Below are 26,597 nucleotides of genomic sequence, written 5' to 3' on the forward strand. Positions count from 1 at the left end.
GTCACAACGCGAGGGCGATTTCTTGCTACTAGTATATCCCGTGCTCGTTGATCAGATTCAGCGGACGCTTGCTGAGCACAGGGATGATACCCATCATTTTTGCACGGCGGATCGCCTTGCCCAATCGGCGCTGGGTCTTCCACGTGAGCTGGGTCTCCGCGCGACTCCGGATTTTGCCCATCTCCGTCACAAAGTTGGAGAGCAGCGACGAGTTTGTGCATTCGTGGAGAGGGTTTATTTCGAGCTGGTGGAAGTAGTCGAGCTCGCGCGACTCTTTGGCGTTGGGGCCGAGTAAGGATCGTGCTGCGCGGCGCTGTGTCTTTGTGCGCTCCTTGCGGCTGTACTGGTACGGACTGAGCAACTGGAGAAGGATGTCAGGAAATGGGACAAATTCAGATACGACGAGAACACGAACACGGCCAGACCTGAAGCCCCTCAGGTCCGGAGCGTCGGACACGAGGTTGGTGTCGATGCTATCTGTTCGGCAAATGAGTGTTGGATCATGGATGGACGAGGGTTCGAAGATTGTCACCATAGTCATAGGTGAATGCCGGCCTTGAGCCCGACTGCAGCTCCGACTGCAGGGCATCGCCCGCAGAGCGGAACATGTCGGTGACTTCGCCAAAGGAGGAGGCGGGAGGGTTGCCAGGAGGAGCGGAAGACGAGTTTTGTCGTACGGCGGTGGCGGGGGCGAGCGGACTGGGCCAGCCACGTCGGGCGTGGCGGACGGCGGAGCGGATGGAGCCGGAAATGGACGACAACATGGACAGGGACTGAACGCTGTGCACGACGGATATCTGGGAATGGGGTAGCACGAATTCGAAGAGGGGCAGCTGACCCGGGACGGTGCGTGGGACGGAGGGCTAGGGGTCAGCGCAGACGGCGAAGCGAGAAATACAGACCGGGCACAGGACGGGTGGGAACGACCCCGGACAGTGCAGCGGCGGGCCCTGCAGATGCAGATACAGGCGTCGGCGGCGTCGGCGGCGAGACAGGGCGCAGGCGTCGCGTGAGGGAGACTCGGGGCCGGGCGAGGGAGGATAAGCAGAATTGCCAGAAAAGGCATGCGTGTGAAATGGACCGTCGAGGCCAGCGGTTGCGTGCAGGGCGTTGGTCCGTCCCTCCACTTGGTCGACAAGTCGTCGCCATCCTCGTCCCCCCCCGCCCTTCCCGTATGTCGCCCTGAATTCTCCCCATCTCCCCGCCCTCTCCTCTCCCCCGGATCATCCCATCGCCTCCACCTGACCTGCCTTCCCCCGGTAGCATAATATCGCAGTGTCTCGTCGTCAGTCCCAGTCTGGCTCGACCCCCGTCCTCGTGCCAGGAGCTCTATGTCCTCCGATTCCATCCAACCTCGCCGCCAGCCCCCCAGCCCCCTCGTCTTTTCCCCGGAGACAGTACTCCCTCCCATCCTCTCGCAGTCCCACTCAAGTGGCAGCAACCATGTTTCCGCTAGCGTCCACAGCTCGGGTTCGAATACCGTCTCCATGCCTTTCGTAAGACGCCATGTCACCCGTCGTCTCAAAGCTGCAAAGGCCGAATGCGACAAGGAGCTCCAGCGTGTCACCAACTCTGTCACCGCCTTCTTCGAAGAGCGTCTCCGTGAGGGCGACCACGAAGCAGAATTAGAGCGCGAACTGCGCGAGCAAGGTCGGGACCGCGAGCGTGGGCGAGATCGTGATGCTCGACCTGAGCCCCTCCGTGAACCTTTTGTATTCCAACCTGCTGAGCTGAGATCGGCCCTCCAGTTCGACGAGGTTAGCTCAGATGGTGGCTACGAGGCGGAGCCAGAGGGCAACTTCCACAGTCGACAACGTGCGTCTCTCGATGAGGATACTTGGATTCAACATCCGCTGACGGCTGGGCCTCCGTCGCCCGGATTTCTAACAGCATCTGTATCTTCAACTAGCCCCGCTTCTCTACGGAGGCATTCTACTCTACCGAGGGAGAGGGCGTTTAATCCCATCCCTTCCTCGAGTACCGGTGCCTCCAGTCCCGCCCTGAGCGCCGCCACTTCTCCCACCCCGCCCCCAGAGGTCATCAGTCCGCGTAAGCAGAGCGCTGCAAACCAGTCAAGAGAGTGGAGTGGACAGACCCTTGCCAACCGTCGACTGTCACGCACCATACACATTCCGGCCCGTCCAACACGTTCGAGCGCAAGTTCCCGGTCTACCTCCCGTTCACGGTCTCCCCTCCCACGTTCAAGCCATCCAGATCAGTCTGGCTCGAATAATCGTCGTTCTTCCCGCATTCTAGTGGACGACCCCGTCGATCCCATCATGACTACGCTATACGAGATCATTGGCGTTGCCACTGATGTACAGGAGATGTCTCTGAACCAACTCACCGCACAACCAAAGGTGTGTGAGCAGCTGGTGCAACGGGTACAGAACATTGGCAAGGCGTGGGACGAGCACCCAGATTGGCACGGCCGCAATTGGTATGTGCAGGTATTGCTTGCCATTGCCAGTCTCAGCCGTGTCGTCGAGTGGTGGGAGGCAGAGAAACAGTTTTGGAACTTTGACGACAACGATGAGCAAGAAGACCCGCTTACATTTGTCCTGAAACCAGCAGATGAAGATCCCGCTGCGCCTACACCATCAGTTCGACCGGAACAAGAGGGTGGGGGGTCGTTGAGGTTGGCGCAAGAGGAGGAGAGTAGATTGCGAATGTCACGTACATCAAGTCATGGTCGTCGGACAAGGGACGAAATTCCTCGCGAGTTATCTATGACAACAGCACCGAAGGATCAAGATCATCTAAAGTTGCAGTCCAAGTTTTCTGATAACGCAGAGTCTGCGCGGGTTCTGGCTACTGAGCGGTTGCGACTGCAAGCGGAAACTGCGCAGAATCGAAATATCGTCATGGAGCTCAGCATGGATGGTGACCATTTCATTTGGATTAACTACGCTTGGCGCAATGTCATAGGGTGCGTCTTGAATCTGCTTGCATTCCAAAGAACCTACCCTTATTGATTTTGATTCAGGACTGACCCAGAAGAGTTGATTGCAACTCGAGTATCGAGACTGCTTGCCCCTTCGGACTGGCACGTCTTCCGCGACGCGACGCGACGTCTGCAGGAAAATGTGTCTCGTATGGTGGAAGTCAGATTCAAGCTCAAGGTTCCCGACTCTGAGGCAGATTCGTCGTCTTTCAGAAACTTATACCAGCAGATGGAGGGTAGCGGGATGCTTATGGTTGACAGAGAAGATGGGATACCCACTCACACGATGTGGGTCGTTAAACCCTCCGGGACGCCGGAATATCTACAAGCTCCTCCCTCGATCTTGCTGGAAGCTGGCGATGTCGGCGACGAACCCGCAACCGCGGAGGCGACGCAAGTTGGCTTCGGCGATAGAGGAGCGATGGAGCCGGTGACCCCGTTCCCATTCGCAAGACCGATCAGTACTTCGCCGATTCTCTGCAGGATTTGCGAGTGCACGGTTCCTCAGTGGTATTTCGAGAAGCACAATGAGACTTGCGCAGAGACTCATCGACTGGAGGCGGAGGTCGGCGAGTGCAATGAGTCGATCGCAGAGCTGCGCACCACCATCCGCGACTTGCGAGCTGCCATGGATCGTTCATCACCCATGACCATTCCGGAGTACCGCGGAATGCCTATTTTCTCACCCTCGTCGTCACCCGGCACATCGTCGCCTCTTCAACTTCTTCGCGCACCTATCAAGAAGATGAACGTAAAGAACAGACAGCGGGAGGTCCTGGCGCAGTTAGACAACATCCTGCTGCGCGCTGGCGAAGTCGCCATCCCATCTTTGAAAGAAGAAGAGTCTGAGGTGCCCATTGAACGTCAGCGCCTGCTGCCGCCTGAGTCTGAGGCTTGCATGTCTGAGGTACGACGGTGGTTCAAGCCGGCGATCGAAGACGCAGCGCTTACCCAGCTGCTCGAGGACGCAGAGCGTGTAATGCGCCAGAAGATTGACAACGTGGTGCGCATGCAAAATACCATTCGGTATTCGGAGAAGATCAGGCAGGAGTGGGAGGAGAAGGTCGCGCAGACGCTCGCGCATATGGAAGATGTAGACGAGGACGATGAGGAGGATGGAGGCGAGGACGACGATCAGGATGGCCAGTCGAGCAATACCTCAGAGTATGCTTTCAATGGCCAAACTTCCTCGCCCGACCCCACACCCGTGGCCTCTTCCTCTCCAATACCCTTCACTGGCCGGCGAGATAGAAGTATGAGTGGTCCTCATTCGTCTACTTCCAGCTTGCCCCTCGTAGTCCCGGCTGCCCCCGTTCCTGCTTACCCCCCTACTTTCCAGACAAGATCTTCAACCCCGTCTTCAATATCTTCGCCTCTTGCATTAGCCGTCCCTATCGTGGCTTCCAATGCCGCAATGGGCTTCCCTCCCCCGATGGACCTGAACGAAGGTATTAGTCATAACACGATCAGACCACGTCCTTCATTGGGTACCCTCGAACCTAGGTTGCTCATTACTCCCCCGCTTTCCCCGTTGGTATCGCCTGAGGATGCGTCTACTCAGCGTCGGGCTGGCAGACGGCGGCATTCTACCGCCCAGCCTATACTCAGTCCGACGAACTCTGTGTCTGGTATACCCCTTTCTCCGCGCCTCCCTTCTGTTGCGCCATTGTCCAGAACGACACCTACGTCGATCAAGGACTTCGAGATCATTAAGCCGATCTCGAAAGGTGCTTTCGGTTCAGTCTTTCTTGCAAAGAAAAAGGCGACTGGAGATTACTTTGCAATAAAGGTGCTGAAGAAGGCTGACATGATCGCCAAGAATCAGATCACCAACGTCAAGGCTGAGCGGATGATTCTGATGAAACAGGCAGAGTCGCCTTTTGTCGCGAAGCTCTATTTTACATTCCAAAGCAAGGAAAATTTGTATTTAGTAATGGAGTACCTCAATGGTGGTGATTGTGCTGCACTCATCAAGTCTCTTGGCTGTTTGCCGGAAGAGTGGACGCGCAATTATGTCGCCGAGGTCGTTCTTGGTTTGGAATATCTGCATCAACGTGGAATTGTGCATCGGTGCGTCCACTCCATTTTTCGCGCATGGTTATGTCTGATTGTGCGAGTGTTCGTTCAGTGATCTTAAGCCGGATAATCTACTCATTGACCAGCATGGACATCTCAAACTTACAGATTTTGGACTTAGTAGGATTGGTCTCTTGGGCCGGCAGACGCGCGAGGGTCAACTATCCTTTGATCGAGGGCTGCGGACACGCTCAAGACATAGTCCTGGATCTAGGCCCCCGTCGATCGACTCTGCCTACATGTCCCCATCTCCAATGTTCGCAGCAGACATCCACCTCGGAGGTTCGTACTTCACCCAGAGGACACAATCGATTCCTCGGATAGGATCGTCGCCTTATCTGTCGCTTTCAGATGATATCAGTGAGTCTAGCGGTTCGGAATCACTGCAGGGGTCGGGACTGTATCCCCTACGACGGACCGCTAGCAAGAGCCAGTACAATGATAGTCCCCTACAGTCATTTGCTACCGAGCTGACTACTGACCTACGGTCACATCCAACTCCTGGGGGGACTCCTCCTGGCGAACAGAAGGTAGTTGGCACGCCTGATTACCTGGCACCAGAGACTATCCTTGGTCTTCGTGGCGACGATGCTGTGGTCGACTGGGTTTGTACCTTTTATTTTCGGGTTGCTCTTGGGCTAACTGTCGTGCCCTATAGTGGGCGCTTGGCGTCATCACGTATGAGTTCTTATACGGAATTCCACCGTTCCACGATGATACGCCGGAGAAAGTGTTTGAAAACATTCTCTCTGGGCATGTCGAGTGGCACGAAGCGCTAATGGAAATCTCGCCAGAGGGCAAAGACTTCATGCAGCGGCTCATGACTTTGGATCCAGCCCAGCGACTCGGTGCCAATGGCGCTGAGGAGGTCAAAGCTCATCCTTTCCTCGCCGGGATCGATTGGGACAAAGTGACCACCACTGAGGCAGCTTTCATCCCTCAGGTGACGGATCCCGAGTCAACTGATTATTTCGACCCAAGAGGCGCCGTGTTGCAACTGTTCCACGACGACGATCAGCAGGCATTGACAGGGCAAATCGTTTCTGAAAGCCCTCCCGTGCGTACTACGGCCCTCGATCCGACTTTGGCCTCCGCTCCTGCTGTTCCTGCGAACAACAACGACACGGCAAACTCTCCTGCTGACGACGAGTTCGGTACATTCAGCTTCAAGAACTTGCCTGTTTTGAAGCAGGCGAACGATGAGGTCATCCGCAAGATGAAGTCCGATCAGATGGTGCCTTTGGCTCAAACACTATCTGAGCCAGCAAATCTCCATGCCCGCAGGAAGAGCGTTTCCGCTCGGGTCAGCGTAAAGAAGCCAGCGAATGTCACCATTTCCACCGATAGTAGCAGCAAGTCTTCATCTACGAATCCGCCCTCGCCCGCAACGTCGACATCGTCGATTTCGTCGTCAATGTCTCGTGGTCCTCCTACCCCTGGTAGTGCTAGCGGCCACGCCCGAAAGCCGTCGGATTTCGCTGCTGTTGAGCGATTCAAGCACCATTTAGAGGGCGACGTTGTGCGTCGGAACTCAATGCCGAGCCGTCTGCGGACGGCCTCCCTATCGACTAACGGAGAGTGTCCTGCGTCGGACCCGTGGCTGCCTGCTAGCCAGTTGATGACCAACTTCGAGATAAACACGCCATCTTCGATCTCGTCTATTGACCTGAAGCGGGCACCCGATCCTGCTGATCGCGCGGTAACGTGCCTGTTGGCCGAAGATAATCCCATCACGGCCAAGATTATTGAGACGCTGCTTATTCGCCTTGGATGTCGATGCGTCGTCGTCGCGGATGGCTCTGAGGCTATCAGTGTCGCGATGGGCGATATCAGTGAGTACTCGCTTGGTGCTGTTACTGGACCGACGTGAACATAACACACTTCCAGAATTTGATTGCATTTTGATGGACCTTCACATGCCTATACGTGAGTGTTGCTTTTGGGTTGGGGATCACGCATTGACAAGAATGGAATTGTAGTCGACGGTGAGGGTGCTGCTCGGTATATCAGGAACTCTGGCAACAAGAACTCGAACACTCCCATTCTTGCTGTCAGCGCCTATAGCGCGTCAGACGCAGTTGATGGCAGCAACAGCTTGTTCGCGGCCCACATCTCGAAACCTGTCCAAAAGGCAGATCTGTTGGCTGCTATGCGGCAGCTTGGTTTCAAAACATCCACCGTTCAAGGACATGGACGTGGGCAAACCGCAAAACTGACTGCTGCACGATAACATTTATGACTTACGATTTCATTCGTTTCACTTTCCATTTGTCCCTAGCGTTCCTCTGCTTCTCGGTTCCACTGTTCATGACATGGCCGCATCACACCCATTATTCTGACGTACTCTCACTATCATCATGCATCTCATCGGCATCGCTCTGCATTATCACATATCTCTGCATATCGGTTTCCGTCGCATTGTAAGCTTTAAGTTAGAGCTACTTGTGTCATTAAATATCAGGCATAGCCTTGCTTCTCGTTCTCATTCTATGATGTGTGCAATGCGTGAATCTACCGACGTCTACCCGTGTTGGGAAGTGAGCATGCATCCTGTGCCGGGCTGTGCGTTTCTCGGGCCCAGCATGCGTGCCGCCGAGCAACCTGAGCGCCTCAGTGCACCGCACCTCACATTGAGCGCTGTCGTATATATCTGGCGTCGGCAACTCTCGCATTGTGGTCGTAGTCTGTAATCAATGGGTGAGAAGACTTCTTTTCCCTGGTCTTCACCCTGGCGTAACCTGTCGTGCCAAACAAGAACCCATACTCAGGAGTTTCCCTCCGGGACCCGCCCACCTTAGCTCTCGCCTGGATGGCATATCATCAGAACGAACAATCTGACTTTCCGATGCTTCCAGCATCCCACGGGGGATACATATGGGCGGACCGCCCCGATCTGTATAGTGGCCTTGGTGGTATGTGGAATCTCGGTCGTATCTTGTATGCCAGTTCGGTCTGACGCCGTACATCATTCTAATAGTGATACGGGAGAGCTCACCTCCCCATACAGACCACCACGGACCAGAGACCGAGATGGAGGACTTGCCTATCCCACCGTTTCCGGAACCAGCGGCACCTGGGTTGTATCATCCTAGGATGGCGCCGACCCCGCCTACACCGCATGCTTACTTTCCACCTCGCTCGTCGACTCACAGCAGCCGCCATCACTCTAGTAGCGTTCCGGCTCTCCCGTCTAGGGCAGTCGCACCTGGGCCAGCGGGTGTACCTCCGTACATTCAGTCAGGTCCAGAGGATTACTTCTCCCAGCGATTGCCATTTCCTGAGCCAATAATAGGCCCTAAATTACGCCATGCGTACTCTGCTCCTCTGCCCCCTCCTCTACCTCACAAGCCTTCTTTCCGCTCACCCCCAGTTCCCTCCAAGCCGCCCAACGCGCGGCAACCTAGTTTCGTCCCCCCTTTGCCGCCTTATTGTGCCAGAAATGGTGTGAATCATCTCAACGCGTCTAGGCGGTCTCCCAGGCCAGACTTGCCGCCCAAACCAGCCGATGAAGACGAAGAGTTGAGACGAGCATTGGAGTTGTCTTTGCAGGAATCGAAAGCACAACAACTCAAGGCAAGAGCCGAGCATGAGCAGCTCTCGAGAGCCCTGCAAGAATCGCTCGCAATAGCAGGAGATGAAGTGCGGAATCCTCCGGTGTCCGACCTTCGACATCGGCATAGCACACTCGATTTGCATAATCGGCATCGTTCTCAGGTTCTTGACGCGACGCCCGCAGCGCGTGGTCATTCGGCTGCGAAGGCTTCACCCGCCGTGCCTCCGCCAGTGCATCCTTACATTGCATCAGCCAAAGTCCCAGATCTCCCTTTTGCCTCGAAAATTAGTCCAGCTGATTCAGAAGTTGTTTTCCCGCACCGCGGTAATCACAGCAGTCAAAGATCTGCCACTGTATCCGCACCTCCCACCACGTCTGCACCAACTTCCAATGCTAATGCATCGCAATCTGCGCCGGATGCGACACTCAGGGCTCCAACCTCGTTTGAACGGAGCATATCGGCGGGTCCTGCCTTTCCCTCGCAAGACAACGGCTCGACGCATGCGCATAGGAGCCCGCGGTGTCCACCGGAGGAACTTGAAGATCAGCGACAACATCCACAGAGGCACATTGAGACTCCCAGTGGTCCAGCGGCTGATGGTGACCAACCCATTGCCCTGCCAGCAGAAGCCAGCGAAGCCGGCTCGCCGCGCATACCAGAAGAATTGCTCCAAGGCGTTGGTAAGCTACCCGTCTCTATTAGCATTAGTGCGCGTTTCTCACAGTCTGCTTGTACTGTGCAGCGATGGGTTTTGGCGCAGCACCAATAAGTGCATCGCGTGAGCCAATGAAGGGTACGGTTCCCAATCTGATCTCGCTGCCGTATAAGAAGCACAAACCTTTCTACATCCGAGGCCTAAACTGGCGGACGCTTTTGAAACTCATGGCGAGGATGAGTGCGGCGCGTGTTGAGCCGTCGATAGAAGCCATCGCAAAAGTCAAATCAGAGATGCGCCTGCGCGTAGTCGTGTCATTTGTCAAGGTGTGTTATTATGCTCAGATGTCATAAGCTCCATCATTGAGCTTGATCGTACGTACTGCAGGTGCATAGTAAATCGCCGGATTGGAACACCATTTTGTATATGACAATTGACCGCCCCGTTCCCGTCACCCAAGCCGCGTGGAAATATCGCAGCGGGGATGCGAATACTCTCCCCTGGTCGTACACGCTGTCGTCGCCACTTCCGATGCTACGAGATGGCGCAGATACCCCGCTGTCCAGATACTATACCATTCCTAACACCCCTGGCAATTTATACCCAATACTGCCCATTGGATTCCCTGACCTCGCGGCATATCTTGCCACAGCACTCGATGTTTCTAGGAATGGTGCCTACGATACAGCCTTTTATCCTGGCCTGCGGCGGCTCGGAAAAATAGTCGACTCATTGTATCCCGAAGACAGCAGCGGGATGAATGACGAAGACAAGCCGGGCATGAGGCAGAAGATGAAGAACCTTGTAGGCCTGGGCAAGTCCTCGAGAGACCGAAACGCCGAAACGTACGACCTTGTCACCCCTTTCGTGCCGGACGACTATGGGCGGTGACGCGGTCTACCGGCAGACGAGGTGGCAGCGTGCAGGCTATCATTACTGCGCGCGGATGTGATTGCTTCCATGTCTCACGTTCGCGAGGCTTTCTATGGCATTGTCGATTTGTAGGCACTGAGAGAGTGCACTCTGGTGATTTTTGGTCGACTTCGTCCCTGTATTTTGACCTGTAAAGTAGCTAGCATTGTTCACCTGTCCAATAGCCTATCTGGAGCGACGTGTTTGCACTCGAAGCGCCCGCTTGAATTTAGGGGAAGCGGCAGCATTGCTGCGGTGATCTTATCAGATAACGAAGCCTGTCGCAGCCGCCGGATTAGATAAGAGGGGATATGTCGACCAATCTGCTCCTGCTGGATCTAACACACCCCGCACATATTTAACGGTCACCGTCCATGCCTCCACCAGCCAGATCCCTCCCATTAGCGACCCTCTCCCACATCCAATGAGCAGCAGTCTCCGCAAGCTCAAAGCATACATGACGGGCGGCGTATCTGACCCCGCGACCGGCCTCCAGGCCGCGTCCATTCCCGTCTCGGAGGCCGACTGCAGAAATTGCGCCAATCCTTGCGACCAAGGTGCGTACGAAAGCCGCGTTTTTGTACCCTGTTGACCGTGTCTAGGGCATGATGAATATCCATCAAGGTTTGACGTAGATATGGAGACACAAATGCTCGGTTCCGTGAAGCCTTACGCTCGGCAGGTGCGTGTTCAGTCTGGTAGTTCTCCGCGCTTCTTCCTCTAATCCGGTGCCGCCTTAAGCTGGTCATATCCACAGGAAAGTCGGACTGGGAGAAAGAGGTAACCGATGCACAGGGCACTCTTGCGGCATACCTCAGCGGTGCTCGAGGAGAGCGCCCTCCCAAGTCCAAGTCCAAACGAGCGGGATTGCAGGATGAAGCTGGGGGCGCGGTTGCGGTTCCCGGTGTCTACAACTCCTCTGACGCTTCGAAAGTCACGCTTTTGAACGGGAGCCATAACAGCATCAGCGAGGACCCGATGCACGACACCGTCTTCGTGTTCCCCGACTACAAGGTTGTCACAGAGGTCCCTCGGAGTGAAACCGGTGCGAAGCAGCTGTGGAAGTCTATCGGAAGCAACGGGGCCCCGCCAGAGAGCGGCGAGCTGAAGACATGGGTGCTACCTTATTCCTGTGTGATCATGCTTTGTGAGTGCAATCTTGCGCCACTTGGTGCCGGGTTCGGTGCCGGACTGATTCGCATTTACCAGGCTCGCACAAGCGGAGAGACAACCGCTGTGCCATCGCCGCGCCCAAACTTGAGCATAGTGCGTGCGGTGGTATTTTGTCGCCTCGTGTTACTCTAATTGTGCTGCTTCTAGGTCTCACCCTCGCTCTAGAGCGCGAAGGCTGGGAGGTGCACACCCAGCTGGAGGACCCCGCGCTATCAGGCACGCCGCTGGAAGAGCTCTCCGGCACGGATGAAGACAAGCAGGCCGAGATCCTTCGACGGCTCAAGAACGTGTACGCGGAACATGCCGATCAAAAGCGTGCGCTCATCATCCGTAACTCGCACATGGGGGGACACAAGTTCGCAGGAAACATAATTGTGAGTTATCCATGTGCGACGCATCTATGCGCGTACACTGCTGACAACTTCATAGATCAACATGCCTCAGGGAGCATCGGTCTGGTACGGACGCGTGACGCCGCATGAAGTAGATGCCATCGTCAAAGAGACAGTTGTCGGCGGAAAGATTCTCCCACCTCTCCTTCGTGGGGGTCTCAATCTCGTTCGCCCAGGGCACACGAGTCTCCACGATTGGTAAATTCGGGGCAAAAATGCCTTTCACTCTGCCACATCAACTTCCTGGTAATCTTATGCCATTTCGTGGAAATTGGATGTATTGAGGATCTCGTAGTACACATTAAATAGGTTAACGGTAAGGTACATGCTGAAGCCCGTATACATATCAATATAGTTCCAATGAAGGACAGCCAAAGGGAAAAGACAATGCACATTATCTAATCCAGTATGCATCTGGGACCCAATGTTCAGCGAGCCGTGATGAAAATGTAATGGAGACATGGCGGCAGCACAACAATGAAGGACATGGGGGGAATTAAATGACATGAGACGGATCATGATGCGGGAAGTCACGCAGTAAAGGTGGCCCATATCGTATGACACGGTAGCGTGGCTTGGTCGATAGATTAAAGTTTGAACCTGAAGCACGGATGGAGGTGTACAATTGTGCAGAACGCGAGTTCGATAAATAGCGATAGATGTAGGCGGGGCCGTGAGTGCGTGTGGCGATGATGTTAATGCAGTTCCGAAGGCTGGGGTCGAGGGGTCGATCATACATGCAGATCTGCGTCGAAGTCGTCAACATGATTGCCGTTTCTGCGTGCGTATCGTCCCGCAGGAGCCTCATCGAGCTCATCGTCCGTCCCAGGCTCGTCTATCTCGCCCTGTGCTACCGCATCCTCCTCTGGCTCATATCCTGCTAGGACACCTGCTGCGGCAGGCATCACCGACTCGCCATGGTATGTGAATCCACGGAAGTTTTCCTGTACGCTGTTTGTGAGCGGACTACTGGCAGGTTCTTGTTTTTTCTTCTTTCCAACAATTTCTATGCCTGCGGGTGGAGGCGCTACTGGACGATCGCTCCCAAGCGGACCATTAGGCGTGTGTAACGAGCCAACAGTTGCACTTTGCGTGAGTGCAACCCAGTCCTCGGATGGATCCTCCTCGTCAAGATCCACGATCCCCTCAATACCAGCGTCTCGTACATCCGCCGTCGTGAACTCTGGATCGAAGTTGGCGACCGACTCGTCCGACTCTACTGCTGGCTTGAAGGGTGGTGTGACCTGTTTGAGTGACAGCGCCTTCCAATCTATGCTCTTGAAATACAAATGCTCCTTAAGTTCTTCCGCATCTCGCTGCGCGCCGAGCCTATGCTTCGGATTCCTGTTGAGAAGCTGCACACAATCAGCTGTTCAAAAAACACAGACGTGATTGAAAGACAATTACTCACTGCCTTGACGAATTGTTTCCCGTCTTCACAAATTACACCCTTAGGGAACCTGATCTTGCCAAAACAGATGTTCTTATACATTTGCTGGGTATCTTCTGCATAGAAGGGACTCCAACCGCAGCACATTTCGAACAGTAAAACTCCCAGACTCCAAAAGTCGACCAGCTTGGAGTACCCATGCTCATCCAAAAGGACTTCTGGCGCAAGATATTCCGTCGTGCCGCAAAAGGTATTTGTCAGCTGGTCCGATCGAAGGTCGGGCTTTGAGAGCCCGAAATCGCAAAGTGCGACATGACCCGTTGCGTCTAACAATATATTTTCTGGCTTGAGATCCCTACCATGGACGTCACACACGAGGCGCACATCACGGAAGTCAAAAACGTACCGATATACGATGTCATACTTATGTAGATGCTCCAACGCCAGGATCAACTCCGCGATATAGAATCGTGCTCGATCTTCGCTGAACCGCGTCTCTCTCTGTAAATGCCAAAACAACTCTCCGCCACTCTTAAAGTCCGTAACGAGATAAAGATCTGCGTCTGTTTGGAAGCTAAATTTGAGACCAACGAGAAAAGGAGAATCAAGTGAGCGCTGAAGGATCTTGCGTTCGCCAATAGTATGTGCGACTTCTTTCTTTTCAATGATCTCGCGCTTGGAAAGGACTTTCATCGCATATATGCGTTTAGTATCCCTTTTCCGCACTTGGAAGACACGCCCGAATGTACCACGTCCAATGAGCTTGAGGAACTCGAAGTCGCGAGGAGTTAGTGCGCGCTTGGTCTGCAAGCGTGTATAGGTGCGAGCGGAGCCGAGGACACGGAGTGGGGTCAGTGACGTTACGAGGAAGAGTCACATGCGCGTACCTTGTATGCTTCGAAGGTGATCTGAACGCGCATTTCCCCAGTCACGGGCTCGTTCTCGAACGGACGCAGCCTGGAGGGCGGGGACGCGCATACGCGGGGGAGTAGAAAGGGTGTGGGAGGAGGAACCGTCAGCCATCACGACTGCGACCGAGCGAGCGAGAAATGCGGGGGATGCGGGTAAAGCAAGGCGGCGCACTTACTTGTACCATTGATCTACGGTGTGGTCGTGCGCGAGCACAGGTTTGATTTGTATTGTGCCAAGGAACCCAGGGTCGCTCGCCGACCGGTCGTAGACATTGAGTGTAATGACAGATAGGTCCGATGTAACATCGCTAAGGTAGTCAGCACATGTGTGCATTGAGGCGCAACACGCGTAAAGAAAATACTCACAAGGACACCTCGTGCTTCCACACCGGGTTCGTTGCCGATATTCGGGAACCAAACAACCCGGTGGCTAGCGCGCTGGTCTTGAGTGAGCTGTTGTTGGACGAGGAGGGAGACCCAGACTGGCTGCCTCTGGCACTGCTATTGCGGCCAGTAGCGGTAGCTTTGTTCAATGCGCCAAGGGCGGATAGGGCATTGGACGAAGAGTTGCGTGAAAGATTAGTCGCGATGCCTTTGACCTCCTTGTCGGTCTCATCAGTTGGGTCACGGCTGACGAACTCGTTCTGTTCGAATTGCACGACGACGTAAGGGCGCGAGGCGGAGGAGCGGACGTTCAGGCCGCGAGCTTGAATGAGTTTGACGTGGATCTGGCCTTTGGATGGCCCTGATGCTGTCAGCGCTGCGGTCTGTTGGACTGAGACATTGGTACCAGCGGATAGAGACGAGGATGCGGAAGATGAGGGCGATGGCTTGGCGGATGGCTGGCGACTCGTGCCAGGGTGTTTGGGCGGCGGAGGCTGCTGCATGTTAAAGACAGGCGCATGAAGCGAGAGACTGGTGGTGGGCAAGGCAGCGGGAAAAGCGCTGCCAGGAGTGAGAGGAGCGGGGAGGTGGGAGGAAGGATCAGGCGCGTTGCCGGAGGGAGCCGAGACTAACGGTGAAGGCAGGTGGTGGTGAGTCGAGAGCAGGTGGTGGTGGTAGGACGGGGAGGACGGTGGGTGGGCAGAGTCGAGCCGGTGCTGTCGAGGCTGGTGGTGGAGGTCGTCGTCGGTCGGGAGATCGAACGGATTCCGGCGTTCCCTGCCATCTGGGCCTGCCCTAGGCGTGAGATCGGCGGGGCTGGTTGGCCAGAACTTGAGCATCTTTGCTGCAGACACACGGAAGAGTGCAGAGAGATAGAGCGGGGACGACGAGTGCGTGGAGGGAGGAGCAGAGAAAGCAGAGAGCGGGCAGGGCGGGTCATGCATATCGGCCGTCTTCGGCGCTGGCGAGTCTCCACCGTGCATCAACTTCTTGCCCCACGACGACGGGCAGGCAGTGGCTGCCCCCCTCCCCCGCCTCTGTACTTTTCATGTCCCCCGACCACAGCCTCCGCCCCCTTCGTTTCATTTCGCGGCTGACATGATCTCGCAAGCAATATTCACGCATCCCCACCCTCAATCACTCCAGGACATCTCTGTTCTATTGCTACTCACGATCTCTATTTCTCCTCCGCCACCCGTGCCTGTTCCCGCAAACTGGTTTTGCTCCACCGCAGCCCCCTCAGCACTCCCCCAATCGTCACTCCGAGCACCAGCGCCCGCCGCGCTGCCTTCCACGGTAACCGGTCTGCATCCACCCGGCCCGCCAAGCACCGGTACCAGTACGTAGGCAACAATGGCAGCGATAACGTCCGAGAAGCACAGGAGTCAGTACACGACGCGACCTCACCCCAGATTGCAAGTCAATTGACTCACATATGCCCGCAAATACGCCCGCAGTTCCCGCCCCCGCCACGACCTCGCTCACGTCTTCCATCCCGTTCCCGACCTGCGTACATCCCTCCTCCAATGCCACCCACACCGTTGCCGTGGCTCCCAGCTTCACGGCCTCCTGCCCTGCTTCCTTCAGCCCGCTCATGAGCACACGGTAATTCTTCGTTTTGTTGTAGAAGTACCATCCTTGGACCGTGGTCGGAGGTCGGTGCGCGTTTTCCGCAAGGAACTGCAGCGATGCTGTCCGCGCCCCGCGCCGTAGACCGATCATCGTCCCGACAAGTATTGCTGCCCCAGGGAGGAGGTACAACCGGGGCGGAATTGTCAGTCGGATGGCAGGCTTGGGAGGAGGTTCATTGTCAGTGCTGGTGTTGGGCAAGTCTAAAGACATTTGTGCCACCATGTCTGAATTCGATTTCGCGCGCTCGGTGACCTGGCTTAGAGAATCGCTTCCACGTGCGTTACCCAAAATGGCCACTGCAACTGCACCTAGTTTCCTGCCCACAGCGAACCCAGTCCTGGAGATGTCAACTATGTGACAACGTGGAAGTAGTCTGGCGAATCCGTGATATGTGCCGACTTACTTCCAGGTTCAACTTCAATTTTTCACACATCGCTCCGGTCTAAATTGGCCAGAACATCATTGGGCTGTCGCCGGTACTATATAATTTACTTTCAAACAATCCCTTGAAGTTGGGCGATTAAATCTTCTGTTCTCACTGGTTCATTACGGTGTCTATCTATAACATAATGAGAGAGCTCTAGACTCACTGCATACACTCCTTGTCGTAATGCTGCGGAATCCACATCTTCCAAGCACATTCACCGTTGGGTGACTCCTCTGCGACGTGGGCATCGAACACGACCGTTTATAAACAATTGTAACGAGACTAGCAAACGTATCCTCCTGCAACTTAAAGTGATGACATCCGAAGCCAATATGAAGCTCCGACAAATCATAATAGCGCCTACAGGGCCCAATAACGATGGGAATTTGTTGCGCCTAGATTGTGGTGCTTGTTCATCAGGCTAATGTAAGTATGAGGAAGCCCAAGACGTTCCTATGAATCCGCCTGAGTCGTTAATTTTTGAATGGCACATATGGATGAAGGCAGTGGCATCGTTTGCACAGAGTTTGTTTGTGTATTCTGTTGCTTGGACGAACAAACTTGTTTTCCTCGGTTTTCCGCAATTTGGACGCTGTGTGAGGGTGTTTGAGTGACGAGCCCGATGCGCGCAAACAACACACTCTGGTCCTCATCCTCTTCCACATCGTCGCTCATGATGCTGAAGCCTGCAAGAACGTCGACCGTCACGGCGGGGAAGGCAAGTGGTCCGTGCGTCGCAGGAGATCAGTTCACACGGATGACATAAGCGTGTTGGACTCGTCTTTCTCGTCGCCGCCTGCTTCCAACTCCCAACACCGCTGCGCCTCCCCGCCGACGCCGCCAAGCTGGATCCAATAATGGCGCAACAATCTCCACAGGCTGTCATGCCTCAGGAGATGATGCAGCAACCGCCACCTATATCAGTGAATTCGTACTACCCAGACAACCCTAACGATTTGACTGGGGGGCTTCCAATCAACTTGGACTCCTTACGCGATGGTCCACCTGGAAGTAAACCATTCTATCCATATTCTACTTTGATCAGGTGTGTGCGCCCGGCATTGATGGTTCGCCACGCTCTAACTTATGACATCGCGATAGATATGCTATCAAAGGTGCTCCAAATCAAAAGCTGTTATTGGAGGATATTTACTACGCTATTGAATCAAGAGTGCGTTCACTGTTTTCTACACTCAGTCACTGAGCTAATAGTTTTACCAGTTTCCATATTTCCGCACTGCTCCCCCTGGATGGAAGGTTGGTGTCTTCTCTGTGTATCGGGCTCAGCCTGCTATTTGAGCTCATTCTGATAACTTCAACGCTAGAATTCCGTGCGGCACAACTTATCACTGAATCCGTGTTTCGAGAAAGTACCTCGTCCATTGACTGACCGAGGAAAGGGCTCGTATTGGACCGTTAATGACAACGTTGATCCCCGCACTGGCGTGCATCGTGTCCGCAAGAAAAAGACAAAAGGTGGCAGGGGGCGGCCACCTCAAATTGAGGAAGATATTGATTACGCACCGCCTGGCCAAGAGGGCGCGTATGATCCTACATTTGGTCAGCAAATGCGCCCAGATGAAGGACCCAGTGCGCATCCCCAGGGATATCCTCCACCGCATTATGGGTATGTTCTGCCCATCGCCAGCGTCTACATGTCTTACTGACTCTACGAAAGTTTTGACCCAGCTTTCCCCCCTCCTATGATGCCTCCTCCACCTGGCGCAATACGCTACCCCCCTCCTCCCCTTTTTCCACCAGATGAGCAATTTGAACTGGATGAGCATGGGAATGTCAATTGGCACGCCGCATGGCTCAAGGAGCTTTCTCAGTTACAGCAGTTGACCGAAGAACAACAAAAGGCTGGCGCAGAACAGGAGTGGTATCGCATGATGCTGTTCCGTGTTCGAAGTGCGATGGTCGCGCCGCCTCTTAATCCTGGAGAGCCCGTTGTTCATATTGCTGGAGGTCCTCCCCCCGGCATGCCTCCTCCGCCTCACGGTGTTGAGGTGCCACAAGAGGATGTGCATTCTATATGATCCTGTTGGATAATTGAGTGTGAGAGGTCTGATAGGTCAAGTTGTGGCTTGTGAGGGTATTGCTTTGGGTCTTCGAGCTTATAGTCTTTATTATGTTTGCTTCCCTGTGCCTTGCTTTGTTTTACATTCAGTTTTCTGTATGCTATCCAATCCTCACTGGATTTAGTCTCAAGAGACTGAGTGTGAATTTGATGCAGCCACACACGTGCTGACAATCCGAGCGTTTACATTAGAGTCGAACGCGATCGTCTCCGCGCGTGTCATTCTATTTCGTGCACCAGCTGCTATGTCCTCTCACTCTTATGAGGTTGCACTTTTTGGCCAATTTTTCTCGCAGGACCTCTCCGGTACGGGTTGCTACATAGACGCATGCTTGAATGCGTAATGACACTCGTTCCCGTTGTCTAGCTATTTTGCATCGGATCACTCTACATAGCGAGTCCGCACACCAGATGCATGCAAAGGAGCTTGTCTTTGAACCATATGATGCGCAATATCAGCGCGACTCGGGAACCGAACCTGTTTTACTTCGCGTGCGCAAGGAATTGCTGGAACCAGATGCTAAATGGTCAGTGAACCACTAATGTCATGCGGGACCGAAAACATTCGCTGGTTTCTGACTGCTTTAATATCAGGGTTATCTACTCATACTTGAAGCCGGAGTCTGTGCGCGTACATCCTGAAGCAACGGTAAGACCATGGGCCACATGCCAGGTCGTTGGGAATGCCCTCAACTTTGCATCTGCCCTTGGATACGTGTGCGTTGACTTCATGGTTTCTGTATTCACCCTTGTCTCACTTACCTGCCATAGGCGCCGCTCACAGATATACAAACGCGGATACATCTTTCGACGCGGTCCGCTCGTAATCCAGATGTTTCAGCAGGAACAAGTGCGTCCTCACGTCTCGGTCATTTTCCATACTGAAGTTGAACACTTCTAGGTGGATCCCAAGACACAAAAGCCTGTATCTGCGCATGCGGATGCCTTGTGGGAAGTGGAGGTTAGAACTGCAGCTCCAGTAAGAAATAGCCCGGAGACTCCGTTGAGCCGATATGTCGACGCAGTTCTCGAGGTACAATTACTCATGAAGGGATTGATTGATCTGAGGAGGCAAGATGCCTGATCGGCACAGACACATACAATGGCGACAAAAGCTCCAGCGGTCTGTCGGTCAAGGTAACTAACCTTACCTTTCGTCTTCCGACCCCCCCCAATCCACTTGCTCGTCGTCTCCATCCCCGGGCCCACTGAATGATCTGTCCGCGGTAGGGTCCCGAAGTGCACCCTGTTGGCGCAGCTGTTCAAGAAGCATTGCCAACTTTTCTGAGTCTTCTTCTAGCTCGTCATCGGTTTCCCCTTCAGCATCCTCGTCCCCTAGCATGTCACCTAATTCCTCTTCGCGAGTCCTGTATGTTGCCTCTGCGTCTTCTGGCCGCGCTTCCGCGGTATCGGCGTCGTCGTCGCTACCAGCATACCCACCAAGTAAATCCAAGACATTTCGTCCATCTGCGCCTTCTCCATCCTCGCTGCCATATCCTCCGAGTAGCCCGGACATTGCTTTCCTTCCCTCCTTGGCGCTCAGTTTCCGCCGTTTTGGCGAACGTTCGTGAGTGTCCTGTAGAATGCCTTGAGGATCTACTATTGCCCCTTGGAAGGCGCCATCTTCCCAAACTTCTATCGTTGGAAATTCGACGAAGGATTTGTGTTTTAGCACCGCTGCAAGCGGCTGGGTGGGATCGAGCTTGTAATAACCCTCGCAGAGGATATGGCCTGGATAAGGACCTGTAGAAGCTAACGGAGCGAGGGGATCTATCGAGGTGCGCATCAGGCAGATTGGGGACGAGAAGCAATCCGGGGCGTCTGGATCTGGACAAACGAAGGGAATAAGCCAGGAGGGAACGGGATCACCCTTCCGTGATTTGCTACGTTCAGCTACTTGAGCCTGCATGACAGAAAGAAGGGGCTTTTCTAGGGAATTCCGGTGGGTTAAAAGGCAAAATGGAGGTTCGTGTGGTTGTGATGAGGGTGCAAGAGGATCAGGAGGACAGTGGAATTTGAACTCAAGTGTAAGGAGCGCTGTCCTGTTCCTACAGTGCCGCGATCCATGAATATGTATGATTCTCTGGAATGTTTACAATAGAAAGTGGATGCGTACTTGAAATCCCAGGCTGATTGGTTCAGAATTCGTCTCTCCATACCGGCAGGCAGTTGCTCCATTTCAATATCCCGGAAGTCCAACTGCATTTTGAGTATGTCGCGCTTAGAGCGCGTCTTCTTCCCGGCATTCATAGCCATCCCCCTACCGCGTCCTCTTCCTCTTCCCCTCATGTCCGCCATCCCTCTGGCGGGCTTGATACCTGTACTGTTTCTCGTATAGCCACCTTGCACTATCTCGCGACCCCAGTCCCCAATCTTCCTACCCATCTCTTCGAGGAACGTGTAGTCGCTCATGAGTGACATGTATCCGTATTGATTCATAGGGACATATGCCGCTTTGTCGCGGAGACCAGAGCAGCCAGCACCGAAGGACTTGTGGCTATTGGAACAGGCCAGAGAGCATGTACGCATTGAACATCGCGGACAAGTGTAGATGGCCTGCTGTTGTGAGCATATTGCGCACGGAGCTGGCTGGAGAGGTATCGCAGTTGCGGAAACGTCCGGTCCCGTGGTGGTTGAGTTCGTTGACATTACCGCTACTGTAGGGACTGCAGAGTCGGGACGAGTGCAGACCAAGTCAGACATCAAATACCAAAAACGTTATTTAGTCGGGCCGAGGTGACCCGGGCTGGGGTATTTCATTTCGTCTGCAGGCGCAAGGTGCGAGGCGCGATGTCGCAAAAATTAAGAGGCAGAAGCCTTCATAGCCCTCGAAAAAGAACTGGTGAACGCCTTTTGCATGTTATGGTCTGCAATATAGAATACAAAATCTACCCAGCGAACAGGCGGTATGTAATGTCAGAATTGCTTTGTCTAGTACGAAAGCACACTGTTTAAATATCATCCATGCCGAGGTCAATCTCTACCTTCTCCCCGGGTTTGAATGCAGGTAAGCCTATGAATAATTGAATGAGCACAGAGAGCATGGTGTAGATTTGAGAACATACCACGATAGGGGCAACTAGAGCAGCGGAATGCATCACCTAAGTAGCAATTACCGCAGCTGCTGGTTGCCTTTGGAGCTGCAGCTGCAGCTGCAACCAATCTATCCTTCTCGCTCTGCGCCACCTCCATAGTGCTCCCACTCTCCGCACCATCCAATATGACGACTTTGCTTGAAGCCAATTCATCAGCCTCTAGCTCAGCCAAGCCACACGAGCAATTCTTGCATGCCTTCTTCCGCCGAGGAGTTCCTGAAGAGATAGGCTCACATACAGCTGGACGCTCGCGATCCGCATCCGTAAGGAGGCTCTCGGCATCAATGATTGGGGTGGAAGGTGCACTGAACGTCCAGAGAGCTTTCTTGGAGGCCTTGCGTTCTGGATCGACCTTTCGACGGAGAGGAAGGGCAGAAGCGGAAGACGATTTTAAAGAAACACTCGCAGCATGAGCCGGCTTTTGTGCAACGAGAGAACCGTCCTCAGCGGCAGGAGAAAGCATTCTGAAACCGGCGAGAGTGAGCTCAGAAGGGAGGTTGGGAAGGGAGGTGGAGAGATGGAGTATATGCAATGTTCCCAGGGGTTCGAGTGCCGACAACAGCTGAGACAATAGGCCAGACAGTCGAGGTGCAAGTGCTTGATACTCCGAGAGCGACAGTGCAACGTGTGCAGATGAGAAACATGAAGGTGTCAATGTAGACGCTTACGAAGAGTAAACTCTCGTCAGGTGCAACGGCTTGGTGACAGAACACAAAGGACATACCTCCATCCAGTAGTCTATCCAGCATATATCTCTCTACTTGCCTAGTCTCCTGCAGGCCAGTGACGAGTGACTGGTATCGACCATCTTCCGCTGTAGCGGGAGAACCGATGGCAAGCGCAGGCCCTTGCATGGGGACAGCTGCGATGACACTGTGACCCTGAGCAGCCACCGAGGGAGCGTAGATTGCAGCAGGAGCCATTGATGAGAGCGAGATTTGATTGTAGCTGTCGCGCCCAAGAGGTGGGTTTTATGGTCGTCCGAGCGGCGAATTAGTGAGGCAAACTGCTTACAGAGAACTATAATCAGATTGACGAGTCACCCCATAATCGCAATTTGTCACAGTAACGCAATGTGACGACATAGGTCACATTACGCCATAAGATCTTGCGAAGATCTCGCGTAGCATCGCCGACAGACTCGGCCCCGAAACTGACAAACCTATTCGTCAAAATGTGTCGCATGTATATAAACAAATGATTCAGGTCTGAGGTGACGCTCTCTTGAAGTGATACAAACGGGATGAACGTGGCTACATTTGCGGAACAAGCGACTGGAAGCCCAAATCAGAGCTTCCATACTTGTGTCCGTTCAAATCCCATCGAGCCCAGAATACCACCCACAGCTCCTTGCGAGAAATTCCGCCCAAAAGGTCCTGCAACGGCTGCCACCATCCTGAATCGAAATCGGTAATTAGCATCCATGGTGATGCGCACGAGAAATACGCACGGATCTGGCCCACATATGAGAAAATGCGTCTGTCTATCTTTCTGTTTCTCATCTCGGTCAATTCGTAATAGCTTGCTCCACCAGGTCTTCAAGTTTCTTGAATTACCAATAGCATGTTCAATTGCATTTTGGTCAACTCTGCCGACTTTAAGTTCGGAAGAAGATATAGATGGGTGGTGACTGCCGTCCAGTGAATCTACAAACAAGGATATCGACAGCTGCTGTGGATGTGCTTTGGCATGAGCTATCAAGGGAACCAGAATGTTTGGCGGCGGCAGCTCAGCGGGACTACGTGAGGAGTGAAGGAGGGTGAAGCGTGTTTTAGAGTCGAGCGCGCCTTTCTTTAAAACCAATTCATGCAGTAGTTGATAAAATGGCGTAATTCCTGTGCCGCCCGAAACCTAGGTAGCATCGAGCGATCATACAGCTCCGAATCTAAAAAAAATGACTGGCCGACTCACCATGACAATATCGTCGGGCATATCTTCTTGCCATGGCCAGGTCACTACAGGACCTCTGATTTCGACCATCTCCCCCGCCTTCTTGGAATGAAGCCATCGTCCGACCTCACCTTTCGCGTACCTTTTAATCCAAAACTTCATACAACCTTGGTCGTCTATGCCTTCAAGAGGTGTGTACGGTCGCTCGACTTGGATGTCATCATCTTTGATGAAGATGGACCATATAGGAGTCCAGTTGTGCTTAGGAATCGATGAGGCAGGTATCTGCAAGGTGAGCAAACGAGTGTTGTGATCAGCGCATGGCGTGCTGTCAACAAGTTTAACTGGGGTAAAATGAGCTGGAGAGAGATGTGCGTTGGCTAGTGTCGGCGCCGAGCGAGAACTATCGGGCCAGAATAGGGTATAAGCTGTTGCTGCTGCAGCACTGGCTGCCAGAATTCCATATGCAAAGAGATGTGCGCGCCGTGGGACTGAAGTAGTTTGCGTGACCTGTGACGAGGACCACCTAAATTCTCTACGGGATCGAAATGAAGCAGACGCATAGTGTTTAGGGTGTTCCAGATTGAACCGAAGCATAACTTTCGGCCGCTACAAACTTTCAATGTGGGCTGGAGAAGCGAGATCGGGCTCGCTAGAACCTCGGGTGGCTCCGCACACTAGCGATCGGGACGATGCCACAAACCTTTATCACATGATTTATCTCGTATAAGTTCGACTCCGAGTTCAAGTTGTTGTTGAACACGTTCATCTCCCTCGTATTGTACCTTCGTGTTCAGTTCTTAATGTTCCAATTTTGATCACACAGCCTATCTACATTCTACGACATTCACGACCATGAAACGTTCTTACGATTATAGCTTTGTAAAAGAGACAGACGACATTACTAGCACAATCAACCCGCACTCTATATCCCAATATATCGCGACGCAGGCGACGCATCCATCCATCGGTCACTATCCCACTGTCCCTGCAAATCCGCTTCTCGGACAATACGGTATTCTAGGTTCTGCCTTTGAGCTGCGGGTTCCCCTCCTCGCTGGTGCGGTTGGTTTTAATCCGGACTTCCAATCGAACACCGCGTTGTTACATGCTAATCTGCAGCCAAGGGTATCTGGGCCTCATCTACCATCGGAACCGATTGGAAGCTGCTCTCGTCCTTCTGGATTAGGCATTCTGTATGAATACCCGTCTTCTGATGCGGCTCATATCTCACCTTGTCCAGCTGAACATCAGGCCTCGCAGTCGAAACCATCATGTTCGGGTTTGCTGGGGGCTAGTTTGGATACCCTGTCTCTTCACGACATCTGCCATGTTGATTCTTCGCCTGTCCCTACATCGGCCATTGATATCACTGACTCCAGCCTCGCTTATGGTCTGGATCCTTTTTCTCAATATTCAAGCCAAACCTTTACATCTCACAGATTCACGCATTCTTCATCTATAGCGTCTCTCTGTTATCCAAGCGGCTCTGATTCCAGCCTGACGGATGGTCTGGACTGGATGGCTGCTAAACGAGAGCCACAGAGCTTCCTGGAGTTTCGTACACCACCTCTGCAGTCTAGGGATAGCCTTGAATTCTTGTCGCAGCCTCTGGTAGGAATCTTTGCAGACATCAATATGCGCGAGCTAGCTGTCAAACTGGAGGCCCCAGAGGCTGGAGTGAATCCCGCGGATATCATGGGGGAGCTTGCCTCCGTCAAATTAGAGCAGGTTGATCACGACGACAGTAGCGGTTCGTCAGTCCAGGAATCTCCAGTTATAGATCATCTCTCGGAAAATCGTTATGACGCGGATGTCGCATTTCCTGATGATGCCATTAACACCATAGTATCGGTCCTGACTGCGTCAAAGCGTGAAGTTGATGCGATGGAACTTATTGCCTCACAATCCGAACCAGTCTTGGGGGAGTCGGATGTGTTCGACCATACGTTTCCCGTACGAACAGCGCTTACGGCTCCAAACGTGATATCAACATCTGTCCCCCTGATCTCACCGACACTCCCGATACTGCAACCTCCTGGCCGTAGTCCGCTTACAGACACATATAGTACTAATCTGCGGCTCGACACCTGTCTCGTGGTGACTGCATCATCGTTCGTCAAACAACAGAGCCCAGTCCTAAATGCACACCTGGGTATTGAACTCGATGACCTCCGTAGGCGGGCGGATGATTTTCGCCGAAATAATCCTGGTATAGATATTGACAAGACGTGGTTACAGGCATACGCAGGGCGACTGTCCCAGCGTGGGGAGCTACTCGAAGATTACCGCTGTTATGTCGTCGGTTGCGCACAAAGGAACAAACGTAGAGACCACATCCTTGTTCATGTTGGTTCACACGTTGAACACCGGCCATTTCAGTGTGTGCACTGGTACGGATCATTCAGTCATGTTTTAATATGCGTATATGGTCTGACCTCTATTTCTAGTGGGATGCGTTTCCTGCGTAAGAATGAATGCAAACGACACGAGTCCAGCCATGGCGGTCGCAAGCCGTTCCAGTGTCCTATTTGCGCGCCCATCCAAGACAGAAGTTTTGTGCGCCAAGATCTGCTGAAGAGGCACATGCGAGTTACCCATGGAGTACAGTCAGAGTCGGCTGTAGATAGGCGGAAGAAAATTAAGCTGACGGCAGAGGAAGAGTACTGGCCATAAGATATGGTTGTTGTAGGGCCGCGGGTACATTGTTGTGGATGGTGTTGTGTTTCTGCGTCATGGGTTGGTGCTCGTACATCAATATTATTGCAAAGTTGCGATACGGATACAAGTAATGTGAGAAAGTCTTGCACATGCGTGAAAGGTCGACATTACCGAATGAACCCGAGTGAAGACGACAAAAGGCGACTTGGATACCAGCTGAGAGGCCCGGTAGATACGATGTACCTACCACGATATGAAGAGCTATGAAAGACGATATCCATGCCAAATAATTCATGACATGAGTATTGAATTGGCATTCAGTCATTTTGCATGACGACATCGCACCGAGTGCCACAGCTCCGGGAGTGATGAGATCGGAGAAACTTAGCTGGGAACGAGGGGGGGGTTGCTTAGAAGCGTT

At 53.4% G+C, this 26,597-nt stretch overlaps 11 protein-coding genes across 11 annotated transcripts; 6 read left to right on the forward strand and 5 right to left on the reverse strand.

The window, feature by feature from the left end:
* Positions 1-28: 28 nt before the first annotated feature.
* FIBRA_01450 (uncharacterized protein) lies at positions 29-1,149 on the reverse strand (the record flags this gene model as incomplete). Its single annotated transcript, XM_012323325.1, has 4 exons — positions 29-361; positions 416-477; positions 533-863; positions 910-1,149. 4 exons carry the CDS (start codon positions 1,147-1,149, stop codon positions 29-31), a joined length of 966 nt encoding a protein of 321 aa, XP_012178715.1.
* Positions 1,150-1,331: 182 nt separating this feature from the next.
* FIBRA_01451 (uncharacterized protein) lies at positions 1,332-7,250 on the forward strand (the record flags this gene model as incomplete). The annotated part of the gene is made up of 6 exons (XM_012323326.1): positions 1,332-2,929; positions 2,987-5,014; positions 5,073-5,625; positions 5,679-6,852; positions 6,908-6,946; positions 7,000-7,250. The coding sequence occupies 6 exons, from the start codon at positions 1,332-1,334 to the stop codon at positions 7,248-7,250; spliced, it is 5,643 nt and encodes a 1,880-aa protein (XP_012178716.1).
* Positions 7,251-7,865: 615 nt separating this feature from the next.
* On the forward strand, positions 7,866-10,120 carry FIBRA_01452 (uncharacterized protein; the record flags this gene model as incomplete). Its single annotated transcript, XM_012323327.1, has 4 exons — positions 7,866-7,932; positions 7,998-9,254; positions 9,317-9,555; positions 9,617-10,120. The coding sequence occupies 4 exons, from the start codon at positions 7,866-7,868 to the stop codon at positions 10,118-10,120; spliced, it is 2,067 nt and encodes a 688-aa protein (XP_012178717.1).
* Positions 10,121-10,565: 445 nt separating this feature from the next.
* On the forward strand, positions 10,566-11,908 carry FIBRA_01453 (uncharacterized protein; the record flags this gene model as incomplete). Its single annotated transcript, XM_012323328.1, has 6 exons — positions 10,566-10,698; positions 10,744-10,823; positions 10,883-11,288; positions 11,351-11,407; positions 11,462-11,688; positions 11,744-11,908. 6 exons carry the CDS (start codon positions 10,566-10,568, stop codon positions 11,906-11,908), a joined length of 1,068 nt encoding a protein of 355 aa, XP_012178718.1.
* A 529-nt stretch (positions 11,909-12,437) lies between these two features.
* On the reverse strand, positions 12,438-16,233 carry FIBRA_01454 (uncharacterized protein; the record flags this gene model as incomplete). The annotated part of the gene is made up of 7 exons (XM_012323329.1): positions 12,438-13,061; positions 13,118-13,451; positions 13,503-13,900; positions 13,984-14,053; positions 14,184-14,315; positions 14,374-15,352; positions 15,825-16,233. 7 exons carry the CDS (start codon positions 16,231-16,233, stop codon positions 12,438-12,440), a joined length of 2,946 nt encoding a protein of 981 aa, XP_012178719.1.
* A 1,074-nt stretch (positions 16,234-17,307) lies between these two features.
* On the forward strand, positions 17,308-18,489 carry FIBRA_01455 (uncharacterized protein; the record flags this gene model as incomplete). The annotated part of the gene is made up of 5 exons (XM_012323330.1): positions 17,308-17,495; positions 17,552-17,621; positions 17,672-17,707; positions 17,776-18,077; positions 18,129-18,489. 5 exons carry the CDS (start codon positions 17,308-17,310, stop codon positions 18,487-18,489), a joined length of 957 nt encoding a protein of 318 aa, XP_012178720.1.
* Positions 18,490-18,775: 286 nt separating this feature from the next.
* FIBRA_01456 (uncharacterized protein) lies at positions 18,776-19,614 on the forward strand (the record flags this gene model as incomplete). Its single annotated transcript, XM_012323331.1, has 5 exons — positions 18,776-18,836; positions 18,898-19,057; positions 19,125-19,247; positions 19,302-19,380; positions 19,432-19,614. 5 exons carry the CDS (start codon positions 18,776-18,778, stop codon positions 19,612-19,614), a joined length of 606 nt encoding a protein of 201 aa, XP_012178721.1.
* Positions 19,615-19,677: 63 nt separating this feature from the next.
* On the reverse strand, positions 19,678-20,942 carry FIBRA_01457 (uncharacterized protein; the record flags this gene model as incomplete). The annotated part of the gene is made up of 2 exons (XM_012323332.1): positions 19,678-20,578; positions 20,647-20,942. The coding sequence occupies 2 exons, from the start codon at positions 20,940-20,942 to the stop codon at positions 19,678-19,680; spliced, it is 1,197 nt and encodes a 398-aa protein (XP_012178722.1).
* Positions 20,943-21,481: 539 nt separating this feature from the next.
* On the reverse strand, positions 21,482-22,548 carry FIBRA_01458 (uncharacterized protein; the record flags this gene model as incomplete). The annotated part of the gene is made up of 3 exons (XM_012323333.1): positions 21,482-21,543; positions 21,596-22,288; positions 22,350-22,548. The coding sequence occupies 3 exons, from the start codon at positions 22,546-22,548 to the stop codon at positions 21,482-21,484; spliced, it is 954 nt and encodes a 317-aa protein (XP_012178723.1).
* Positions 22,549-22,912: 364 nt separating this feature from the next.
* On the reverse strand, positions 22,913-24,078 carry FIBRA_01459 (uncharacterized protein; the record flags this gene model as incomplete). The annotated part of the gene is made up of 4 exons (XM_012323334.1): positions 22,913-23,021; positions 23,076-23,476; positions 23,537-23,964; positions 24,033-24,078. 4 exons carry the CDS (start codon positions 24,076-24,078, stop codon positions 22,913-22,915), a joined length of 984 nt encoding a protein of 327 aa, XP_012178724.1.
* Positions 24,079-24,370: 292 nt separating this feature from the next.
* FIBRA_01460 (uncharacterized protein) lies at positions 24,371-26,191 on the forward strand (the record flags this gene model as incomplete). Its single annotated transcript, XM_012323335.1, has 2 exons — positions 24,371-25,908; positions 25,966-26,191. 2 exons carry the CDS (start codon positions 24,371-24,373, stop codon positions 26,189-26,191), a joined length of 1,764 nt encoding a protein of 587 aa, XP_012178725.1.
* Between the last annotated feature and the right edge of the window lie 406 nt (positions 26,192-26,597).

Source organism: Fibroporia radiculosa (genome assembly GCF_000313525.1).
Source record: "Fibroporia radiculosa TFFH 294 genomic supercontigs, scaffold650, whole genome shotgun sequence".
Lineage (NCBI taxonomy): Eukaryota > Fungi > Basidiomycota > Agaricomycetes > Polyporales > Fibroporiaceae > Fibroporia > Fibroporia radiculosa.